This window comes from Notothenia coriiceps, unplaced genomic scaffold (assembly GCF_000735185.1).
Source record: "Notothenia coriiceps isolate Sejong01 unplaced genomic scaffold, NC01 NC01_scaffold00037246, whole genome shotgun sequence".
In the NCBI taxonomy this organism is placed as follows: Eukaryota; Metazoa; Chordata; class Actinopteri; order Perciformes; family Nototheniidae; genus Notothenia; species Notothenia coriiceps.
Genome location: NW_011369947.1, coordinates 1112934 through 1124805, shown reverse-complemented (window position 1 = coordinate 1124805; position 11872 = coordinate 1112934). Strand labels below are relative to the sequence as shown.

Here is an 11872-nt window from a genome sequence, read left to right as displayed (position 1 = left end):
GGGGGGGGGGGAATAGAAAGCCATCCATCTGGGTGTGTGTAGGTTTCAAATGACTTGAATTTCAAAAACTAATTTCTTGGAAGCTGATGACCTTTTGTGAAAAGCGGCTCAACTTTGTCAAGTGGCAATTCAAGCCCGAGCAGCTAAAGAGCTACAGTAATAACCAGAGATCCTCCCCTCGCAGCTCATCAAGCCAAGCTCTTGTATAATCTAATTTGATTTTAATGCTTCTCTGAAGGAGATTGTGCTCTTATTACTGTGTAATGATGCTGTTGTCAAGAGCCAACCGTGATGTCTGATATCACAACCGTGTTAAACTGCTTCTATGACACTCATCTCAGCATTTTCCACTTCGCCTCCAATGCACAATGGCTTTCGCTGTATATTTATGACTTTGTTGTTCTTCCTGTTGCATTCTACTTCCTGATGGACAGAAACATGGTAAATGTTTAAAAGTCCCTTCTTTATTGCTTTTGTCTCACTTTTCTCTCATTCAGTACAGTAGATAGAGCATAACGATGAAGGTCTTCGCCGAGATGAGGAGAATTCTGAAGTGCTCACACTCGGGGGCAGCAAATGGAAAAGTGACAAGCCTGGTGCACTTGTCTATTTTACTTATTCTGTGCCTCTGTTTCATATTCTGCTTCGCACCGTGGGGTTATTTTCCTCCAGGGTTCAGAAGGGCACGCTCTTTCATTTCTACAGAAAATTGTTTCGCAGGATTTCAATCTTTGGCTGCTAGATATGACAAAACACAATATCAAGAACACTTATGTTTCTTATCTGCTATTTTTTCTGGGTATAAATAAAAGATCAGTATAAATTTGAGTCAAGTGGCCTCGAATGCACATGTGAGAGATGAGTATGAAAAGAACTATGAACCTTGGGACAGCCCGACTGTACATTTTCATCGCTTGCTCAAAATTACCCTGGCACTGGGGCTTTGTATGCCATTTGTCATCCTTGAAAATCAATTAGTGTCTCCATGATAGCAATCCAGATGTAATCCTGTGAGTGTTTGGACACAAACCCCTGGGTGTATCTTTTATTTTCACATTATGTAAACAGTATTCCTCTGAATTGTAGGTTGAGATGACAATTAGGTGCAGAAAATGACTACAGAATAAACAACCTGACCGGAGAGTTGGAAGGTCATTCCAAATATTGATTGTCTAAATAGGCCTTCTGTTGGCCAATAAAAATTATAGTACTTAAAAAGGCAGATAAATTGAACTACAGCCGAGAACAGCCAGATGATCTCCTATCCCTCTTTGAAATTCTTCATGCATTAAATAGATTTAAAAAAGGCAAATTAAAAACTGAATGTTGTCACACTTAGTTGAAAACTGCAGACAAATAATAATTGTACTGACTGTGAAGGTGCAATATGTCAAGAAATGATTCAGTGCTGTGGAATCAACAATATGACTCAAACATACATTTTCAAACCACACCGCGCAGATATCTTTTGTGATATATGACTTATGATCATGCACATATGTGCAGGCTATGTATTGGGCAACCTACCAATGGTGTGAACAAATCCAAACATTGTCCTATTGATGTCCCATTTTTTCCCCGTTTGTCTCTTGTCAGAGGTCAACCTCAAACAGCATGCGGTGGAATCAGGCGTTACTGTCATGTCACAGTGATGCATTACAAGGCCCAGGAGGTCACATCTCTGTAAACATACATTATCAGAACCCATAGAAGACGTGGGCTGTTGACCTCACCCAGAGTTTACGGTCTATCTTCAGGGGAAAAGGTTCATGTGACGCCGGTGAGCAACTTTGTAGTTGCAATGACTTTCTTGTTGCAAATGAAGAGGGTCAAGCAATCAAGACTGGTCGGGCTCTGTGTCAGCGCCATTATCTTGCGCTGTCTGAAATGATCAATGAGCTAAAATAAAATGATCACAAGCTAAAATTGGCCTGCTAATGAAAACGGACTGTTTAAACATGCCCCTCGATGAGAAGCTGGCCAGAGAAGAAATAGGGCGGCATTATAAAAAACATGACACCCTGAAGGTAGCAGGAATGCATTGGAGCCATTGCATTAGTTTGACCTCTCCTTTTTATATTTTGATGTTCGTGAATAATCACTTTTAAATGCATAAATTATTTAAAGAAAATGTAATATCAGTAGGCATGTACTTTTATAAAAACAATGCATCTATGTGGATGGATGTGTTGTAATACAAAGCATACATACACAGATGTTCTCAAAAGTTTATTTATCATTATTATTTATACAGGACAAGAATTCAGACAAACGGCAAAGAGATACAGTCTGTAAACAGTTGAATGTGTCTATTGTCTATATGTAAATAGGTTTCATCGACACCACTCTGAAGCAGAGACTTCAAATATAAAAAAGGCACTTAGGGCAGGTGCACAGTACCGAGAAAAATGCCCTTTTTCTCCATTTGAGCAATAAATACATACTGTATGTGTGCATTCCTATTATGGTAGCATGGTTATGTAAACATGTGGTTAGCACTTTCGGTGCTGCAGAGTTCCCCAACCTACAGTGTCATGGAAGGCACAGCATTATAGAAAAATAGTTATAAATAATATCCCTTGTATTCAAGTTTGCCCCACAAAATATTTGTTTTGATTCCACTTAAATGCGATCGACTGCTGTAAGAAATTAATTCAAAAAAATTGGGGGAAAAAACATGGAAAAAATAGATATATGTAGCAAAAATAGGTTATAATGTGATGGACGTGTAATCATACTGGAGGTATGTTTGATGTTGCTACAAAATATTAAATTCATATTTAATATTTTCTATTTCTAGAAATATAAAAGCAATTCTCAAAAGAAAGGATATTCTGTACAGTAAGTTGAAAATCACTGTTATTTCAACTCACGGCATTTACTTATAAACTATCGGTTATCTCATCCCTTCAAATAACAAATAAAGTTCCAGCCTGACTTGAAATCACTGCGCCACGGTTTTATTCCACTTCCATGGCGGACGCATCTTGCTCTGCGTCAGATTTCTCACAGGACACATCTTGCTCTGCGTCAGATTTCTCACAGGGCACATCTTGCTCTGCGTCAGATTTCTCACAGGACACATCTTGCTCTGCGTCAGATTTCTCACAGGGCACATCTTGCTCTGCGTCAGATTTCTCACAGGACACATCTTGCTCTGCGTCAGATTTCTCACAGGGCACATCTTGTGAGTCTGTGGTGCTTTCGGTGCTCTGGCCGTCTGACGAAGAGCCGGGCTCCGTGCTTGTTGTAGTGTCTGGCCCCTGGGGGTCCGTTTCAGCAGAGACATCCTCAAGCTTTGATTCACCTAATAGAAATTTTTTTTTTTGTTAAGATTTGCACATCTTTTAAACAAATAGAAGAAAGTGGACAGTGCTGTACAACATAATGTACTCAAAAAGTAACATTCAATTGCATGCATGACCATTACACTTAAGAGGTATATGCCTTGTGTGTCATTATCACCTGAAACAGATTGGTCTCCATCCATGACAACAGCAGCCGGAGGTACGGGGGCCTCGGAGGACATCTTCAGGTCGCTTGTGACCTCGGGGAGTCTGGGGGCCTGAGGTCTGGTCTTCCTCGCAGGGTTCAAGAAATAACAATACGCACATCGGAAGGCTGAAACAACACAAATAAAAACACTGTTCATATAGTTTATGTCACTGGCCCAATGCATTCTCAAAACAGACATAGATTAATATACATGAATGTGAAGCAATGACAGAAAATGCCTGAGATGCATAAACACTTCAGATTGATGTGTAGCACTGGTTTGCATATTCAATCTTGTTGCATTTCTGCTTACAGGGGTCGGTAGTGGCAGAGGCATTTAAGAGCTATATGATATACTACGCTGCCAAATGCTAGAGGGCAAATGAAGGCACGGTGTTTGATGGAGACTGACAAAGAGCGTTGTGTTTCTGTAAGTCTTACCAACGTATTCAAATTCCTCTTTTAATGCCATGCCGTTATGGGACAGACACTGCTGACAGATGAGAGCGTATCTATGAGGAAGGAAACACAATCCAGTTAAGACAGAATTAAGTACGTAGAGACTGGCATCATAATAACATGGAAAGATAATTCAGCACTGCGATTTTATAAGTTGGGAAACAAACAGCTTAATACATTTACTATACTTGCCCTAAACTGTATATATTTGTATTGCTTGGAGAAGATTGTGTACCTGTTCTGAGGGCCATCTCCAACAAGATACTCAATGACTCTGTCCATGGCGCCTCTGTCCCTCGGGACCACGGGTCTGGCCAGGGGCGGGCCTGGGGGGTGCATCCCTGTTAAAGCGCAATGCCTGTTAGACACAGTCCGTAGTCTTGAATACAAACTGCATTAAACAGGTTGTGCTCACAGTAAACTAAGTGAAAGAGTGAGGCTGAGATTTACAGTTTACTGCACAAACCATGATGGATATTACAAAAAAAAACCTGCCCGCTTTTCTTAATGAATTAACAGCGGATCTCACTTGCAAAGCACGTCCAGAATCCCTGCTGTGTTGGTGAGTAGTAATTAATATAATCTAACATCAAGAGCAATCATAGGAAGATGACTGGTCATTTCTGTGAGACTTGGCAGAGTCTCAATATCCTGCTGGTTATTAATTTACCAACATATGGAAACTCTGTGGTGACTCTTTGTATCAAATTGCTTTTCACTTTCAATTTTCGGCAGAAGCAGGTGATAACATCAAGTCATGTAAACCATTTGCGAGGTTGTTCCCAATGCCAAAGGCAATTTCACCAAGCATTAAAAGACATTTAGTGAGATTCCACCACCATTGCCCAGAGAACAAATGCCGGTCTGGCTAATTAATCATAGTTAATGTAATCGTGATTCGTGCATACCTCGCAGTTAGCATTCCACATGGCAATTACAGCATGCAGCTTCCTCTAGGAACACATTTCCTTTACCGGTACTTATTTGCATCTTCTATTGAGTGTTCATAGCCCATAAATAATTTATATAGAATATGCAATAACTCTGCACTCCACAGATGTCTAGCAACTGTTCTTTGAAAGGTTGTTTATAGTGTTCCCTGGCAAGCTTTCAACATTTCTAAAAGCAACCAAAGATGCATGCATTATACTCTCCAGATAAATATTCTGAGTGTATCAGAGGGTACGGCATATTTCTGAAACGAGCTCGAAATGTAACACTTGTCTGAGAACCGTTTTAGTTAGATATTTGAAGACTACATTAAGGTAATTACATATTCCAACTACTGTATAAGATACTGTATACCATTCTTGCTGACAACACACACCACAGAATCTTGAGCAACTGGGGACACAGAGCCAAGGAAGAGTAAATCACACCTTAATCGACCACATTATGGTGTGGTCCCCCTGTGTGCAGGTAACTCACCGACTCCTGGAACAGGTGTTCCCGGGGTCACAGGCCTCCTCATCAAGCTCTGCTGAGCAGCTATCGCCGACAGGCCCCTCTCTGGGGGTCCACCTGGAGCAGAGTGGGAAGATCGTCCAGGAAAGGTGGGCCCAGAGGCAAGAGGAGGGCGCGCAGCAGCACCGCTTGCAGGATTCACCATCACTGAGGGGGTCTTTGGCATGACATTGCGCTGGCGAAGCTCTAAAACAGATAAGATCACATTTTGCTTAACAATAGTGAGAAAGGCCAAAGGACAAGGGGAGAAAATAGTGATGGATTCGAAGCTCATCGCTACCTTGTCCTTGTTTCGGAGTCATCTGAGGGCCCACAGGAGTGGATTCAAGCTCCTATACACAAAAAACAAGGGAGTGCAAATGGTTGAATATGGAAAATAAATAGACAATGCGATTTTAATTACAGTAAGTAAAATGAATAACTTACAATTTTTCTCTTGGAATCAGGATCAAATCTCTCCAGAATCATTTTAGCATTCTTATACGTCTCAGTTTCCATAACTTCTTCAAGCTGAAAAAAATACATTAAAAAGGTATTATAGGATTAATGCCAACATCATTTTTCCAATGCATTGCACAAAGAAATTATTCCTATAATAGCTATTGCCACGTAATTATTTGATGATCCCCTAATGTAATTAATAGGTGTTAAATGAACACACATTAATATCTTAGAATCACCTACCATAACATTACAAATAAACATGGCTGAGAAGGGCACGGGGAACTTCTCTAAACTGTACATCTTTATTTAAGTACCAACATTTCTAAATGTTTACATATAATATGAAGAATAATTACATTCACTACTTCGATAATGGAGAGTGTGAAAATCCATCAGCCCTAATTATTGAAAGTTATTAGACTTGACAGAGGATGACAAGCAATTTCTCAGATTTCTTTCTTTCCTGAACTAAATGCTATTAATTAAAGTGACATTAGCAGAGTGGTTTACTGGGTTAATGCACTGTGCCGATCAGATGCTGTCTGTGCAGATCCTAGATTAGCAAGTATCTTACTGCAAAATGCTGAGGGGATCAAAAAGAGCAATACTACAAGGCTTCCTGCGTAACTTACACAATGAAGTGCAAGTCTTCACTCCACTGGAGACCACATCAAAGTTACAATGTGTTCTGTGGAGATTATGAGCTTTATAATACGTTTCCTGCACTTATCCGATGCCACAAATGCATGACAATTGTTTTCTGAAACGTCACTTTGCAGATCTCTCGAGCTCGCAGGGGTAATTTCAGGGACATTGGAGAAGATATCTGCAAAATGCTAGCGGTGCAATTTTTATAATGGCCTTATAACTACTGCTGCTACACCGAGTGATATTCTGAGTCCAAACTATAAAGAATAAAAAAACAAGAGGATAAAACATGTTTCTTAACAACACTGACAGGCCCCCATTATCTTAAACTGACACTCAGTGTTTTGGCATTTGGTTATCTCTGGTAATATTTTGGGTTTCTAAAGACGTCAAGCATCAACTACCCCGCAATCTATTGTTGGTTCTACACATGGACTCATTAAAACTCATACCTACGTTTTAAAAAATGTGTTTTAGTTCTATTATTTTGGGCAGATAGATGACCAGGTGTGATGCCAGTAGGCTCAAAATGGGAGAAACTGGTAAATGAGGATATACAAACAAAAAAAATCAATGAATGTGGTATTTACATAATGGCAACAAAAAGTGTTTTAATTGTATTTGCTTGATCTTCACAATACATGAATGTGATTACAATGTAACCGGCAATGAAAAATGTAAGTTGTTTGTTTCTTGGGGCAAGTCTGTCCCTGTGCACAAAGCTTTTGGTTTGTTAGCAGCAAGAACTGTACAAGTCTTCTTCATGACTTTTGAGTAAAGAACACAGGAAATCACATATCAAAACAATCCATGTGAAACTAGACGAATATGTAAAAATACAAAAACAAATCACTTACTATTTTCCTTTTTTGTGTTTTAAGATCTTCTACCTTCTCATCTGTAAAAACGGGGGAAAAAACAATTTTATTGGATTATAGTTATTATAGTTTCAACATAAAAAAATATAACCCTTATGTGTTCAGAAATGTGTAAATCGCAAAAAAGGATCTTACTATTTTTTTCAGTTCTTCGTGAAAAAATTATTATAAGCAACTTTCTAAGTAACCAAACTCTGAAGGAAAGAGAGAAAGGCAATGGTGATTGGTTATATTGGAGTAACAGTTTAGTATAGATGAGATTGACAATGTTGCACACTTACAATAAAGGAACTAGTAGGAAGGGAAGAGACAGTATGAACCGTCCCATCGTCTGTTCGGGCAGGTACCAGAAATACACAACTACACATGTGATCAGATAGAGGAGAGACGAGTACAGAATCAGCCGTCCGACCCATATCTTCAGCTGCCTCTGATACTTCTCACTGTATTCTTCAAGGGTCTGTACATCCTGTGGGGGGAAAGGTAAATGAGCATTATATAAGTACGCATTGTTTTACACACATTTAGAGCTCAATATCATGTAATAAATAACAGTGAACAGTTTGTAGCTTTAACCATCAATTCAATTATCTTGTGTTTTGCAAGTTGTGATATCAAATTATATAAATATTCTTAATAGTGTATCCCCTAACCATAATTTCAACCTTTTTGAGAACAAATGGCTATAAAAGGCAAGCATGACTAAAGCAGAAACTCTCAAAAAGAAGGAATGTCCAATGGCCAACCAATGAGACTACGCAAACTAACAGCAAAGTTCCAACTTCTTATGGTAGGCAAAAAAAATGTTTTCTTTATTTTAATATCCTGAATACATAATGAGACAAAACATTGTATAGTAAGAACCTCTTGGTAAAATATTCTGCTTCTGCACTCAGATCAAGAGCATTATATTAATGTTCATTTTCGCTGCAGGCATTTCCAGTAAAGCTGGGCCCTAGATATTTAAAGAGAGTGTATATTTGGAGCTTGTAGCAAATCCAGTATTTAAGACCACTTCCTTAACGGCACTTGAACATAGAGAATGTGCATCATGTCTTTACATAGATGCAAATGTAGGCCATTTCTATCAGGAATAGCTGTTGAACTTTAGACGATGAACACCAATGCAGGACTTGGAACATATCAGTAAAGTATAACATAAACCTGGAAATGACAACAGGAGCCTACCTAACAAAGAATTTGGTCGAATCATGATCAAACTTCTCTTCTGGCAGAATAGACAAATATATATTTAAGTACTCAACTGCTTTAACAAATTGTTTAACATGTGAAGGTTACACCACTGAGCTAAAGCGCTGTTCAGCCCTTCTATAAAAAGCCGGCAGACAGAATGGGTCTCTATCGTTTTTCTATAACATGTGTGCCTGTCACTCTCAGTACTGGATAAACAGCTCTTGTGTTCAGCTATACAGTCTATTGTGCATGCATTTGTTTTTATGCTGTGCTAACATGCACATTAAAAAATTATTAAAGCCAACATTTTCTTTCATAATAGGTGACAGGGTGTTTCCAGAGGATAACTCAAAACCAAACCAAAAACTGTCTCTCCACAACGTCAATGCCACCTGACCTCTTCTGTGTATATGTAGTGTCTCTTGCTTCAAGGGCAGTTGCTAAAAATATCCTAACACTAGCTTAACTGTAGAAGAGCACTAAAGCCCCATCAGTCAGCAAATGAGGAGCTGATCTGGCATTTGTTGACACATCTTTTTGCTTATGGTCAAGAGATGCATGCTTACACAACATGTTTTTACTTAGCATTGTTTCCATATAAAAAGTGGCTGAAGTGGTAACTAAACAACGGCCAATTGACAGCTTGTAAACCAACCCAAAAGTGTTCCAATTTGTTTGCCAGAGGAAACTGAAGTGAACAATGAAAATATGACCCACATTTTTATTGAGAGCCGTTTACAGACAGACCAAGTGGTTCCCAAAATAGGGGGCGTGACCCCTGGGGAGGGTCCAGAGTTAAAAAAGTGGGTGGCTAAATATAAAATATTGCGTAGTATTGCACTGGGCTTGAAAACCTGTTTTTCTTACAATGGCCCTGTAAATTTGGTGCGCACAACGTTATCATACCTAATAAAGCTAATGGTTACAGCTGCAAAAAAAAGAAGTTATTGGGAGCTGTGGTTTATCTTTAAGTACGGTAGATGCATATTCATTTGAGTGACAGCCCCTTCTGCGTGCAGGAACTCATCCGATCTCAGGCCATGTTCTTGGTGTTTTGAAATCACACTTTACAAAAAGATTAATCAACACTTGACTACAGTCAAGTCAAATTATTCTCTTAATCTGATAAAACTGTGTGAGCATACATACAAATATTAAGTGTAAAGCTGGAAATGTTTTTTTTTCTCAATAATTTCTTATATCACACTGAACTTCTTATTTCTTAATAAAAAAATACTCATTACTCAAAACACTCAGTACTTTCAATGTATTTATTGCAAACTAAGATTGTCTTTACCATGTGGTTATTTCAAATAGACTAGTTAGAATTACCACAAAACCTGCTATATCAATATATTTTCTGTTATTTAACTATGAAGTGACCTAGCTCATGATACAATAAAGAGACAAAATATTGAGCTAGAGAATGGCTTTGTTGTGCTTTGGTAAATGTATACCATGTTAACCAATCCACACACACATTTTATAAAGAAAAGCAGTATTTTTTTGGCAAGCATACCTTTTCGATTCCCTCCAAAATCTCCACAGTGGATGGTTTAGCCTGTAAGAGAACAATTATGAAATCCAGATCAGAGAGAAATTATGAAACTTGCCATAATAATAGAGTTCTTTGTACATTCTACTTCTTCAAAACATGTGGAAACTTCCTATTTCGTCTTTTCATTTCTGCATATTTTGTGTCATGTGTTTATTTTTGTTGGCAATAATATGAAGTTATCCTGTGCATGCCAATACACCAAGAAGTGGTAGTGTCTGGAGGAGCGTTAGCTTAAACATCTATAGTTATAATGAATGCAGATCTGCATGTAACCACTTTGTGGACCTGAGGTATGGTGTAGTAGAAACCCTATTTGGGAGAATCCTACATCTGCCTGCAACCTGAAAGCTTATTAAATATGAAACAAGTTTAAAACTAAACAGGATCTTTAACAAGAAAAAATATTGCTAACTGATGTGCAATTATGTAATTTGTATAACAGAAACATGAAGCAGAAAGGCGTAATCAGTAAAAGATTTGAAAACAAACCCTCCACCGTGAGATGATGGCCCCCATGTTGATGAGGGATTGTAGGATATTCTATTACTGTGATCCTCCTCTGATTTCCTCTCACATATAAGCTCTCCACCTGTTGGCAACAATATACACTCAGTTTGCAATGTGTTTAGTACATGGAGTTAGAACTGATGCAGTGTACTTCAACATAGGGTGAAATAAGCTCTTATTACTGTCTGTAATATAGTGCCTTTTCATGTGCAATCCACATCTGTACATATTGTTCTCGATCATGTTTCGTGTATTATTTTACCTGTGGGCCTATATACATATTATCATCATGTTAAGTCTTTCTTTTACTAGTTTTTAACAGTTGTTTCATTTATTTTAGTCTTACTTATTATTATTATTATTATTATTGTATTCTATTCATGTTGCAAGTACGTGACCAGCACAAGATAAAAAGTCCTTGAAATACTGCTTTCAATAACGTTACAGTTTTCAGTTTTAGATCAAACTCAGAGAGATTTTGATACAACTTTGGAGGCCGTTGTTTTCGATGCAGATACATTATAATGTGATGTATATTATCTATCCTTCTTACATAATATAGCATTTCTAGTATGTGGTCTACCATTACTGATATAACTCTAAAGGGGAAGGAAAAAATAAAATTCAGCTCCACAAAAAAACTGTCCTTGTTGAATCATCTCAAAAACTGAACATTTTAATTAAGTCTTATTTAAAGGGCTGCTGTGTGCAATACTTTTAGCTACGTGTACCTGTTGGAGTGAAAGTGATAACGCTGGGATAACTTCTTATGCTCAAACATCATACACTGTCACATATAAACGTTCACGAAGAAACACTTGTTTTTGAATTTATCATAGGCTAGTGAATATGTCATTCAAACAATGTCTTTAAACCCTCTGCTAACTTATCCAAACAACTTAACTTAACTGCTCAAAGGCAACCTTACTTAAACCAGCGTTAACCTAACGTCACCCGTCCTCGAGGGAGAGGTTTGTCAGGTCGCTATTTACGACTGTTGTTTCCTAAATAACTTCTTAACCCACTTAAATGGAGCAAAGCGTCAGCCTTAGCATTGCTGGAGCTAACCAGGAGGAGCTAACCAGTAACCGCTAGCAGGTGAGGCTAACACCAAAGTAAACGATAATCTCGATAAGCATTAGCAACGGTTGCTAACTTGGTTAACGTTCTTTGTCAAAACAAGCGAGACAAAATAATACGGCTGGAAAGTGAATGAAGGGGGGGG

General features: G+C 38.3%; 1 protein-coding gene across 1 annotated transcript in view; it reads right to left on the bottom strand.

Moving 5' to 3' along the window:
• Positions 1-2214: 2214 nt before the first annotated feature.
• The window catches only part of lnpa (limb and neural patterns a), a 9986-nt gene continuing 328 nt past the window's right edge, over positions 2215-11872 (bottom strand). Inside the window, exons 2-13 of the mRNA XM_010794507.1 lie at positions 10630-10729; positions 10102-10143; positions 7670-7857; positions 7524-7582; positions 7368-7408; positions 5845-5928; positions 5699-5750; positions 5383-5604; positions 4190-4295; positions 3937-4007; positions 3466-3621; positions 2215-3307 (exon numbers count right to left, since the gene is read on the bottom strand). Coding sequence (XP_010792809.1) covers positions 2961-3307; positions 3466-3621; positions 3937-4007; positions 4190-4295; positions 5383-5604; positions 5699-5750; positions 5845-5928; positions 7368-7408; positions 7524-7582; positions 7670-7857; positions 10102-10143; positions 10630-10656 — 1395 coding nt within the window. The 5' untranslated portion in view covers positions 10657-10729 and the 3' untranslated portion in view covers positions 2215-2960. The remainder of the gene's footprint in view (positions 3308-3465; positions 3622-3936; positions 4008-4189; positions 4296-5382; positions 5605-5698; positions 5751-5844; positions 5929-7367; positions 7409-7523; positions 7583-7669; positions 7858-10101; positions 10144-10629; positions 10730-11872) is intronic.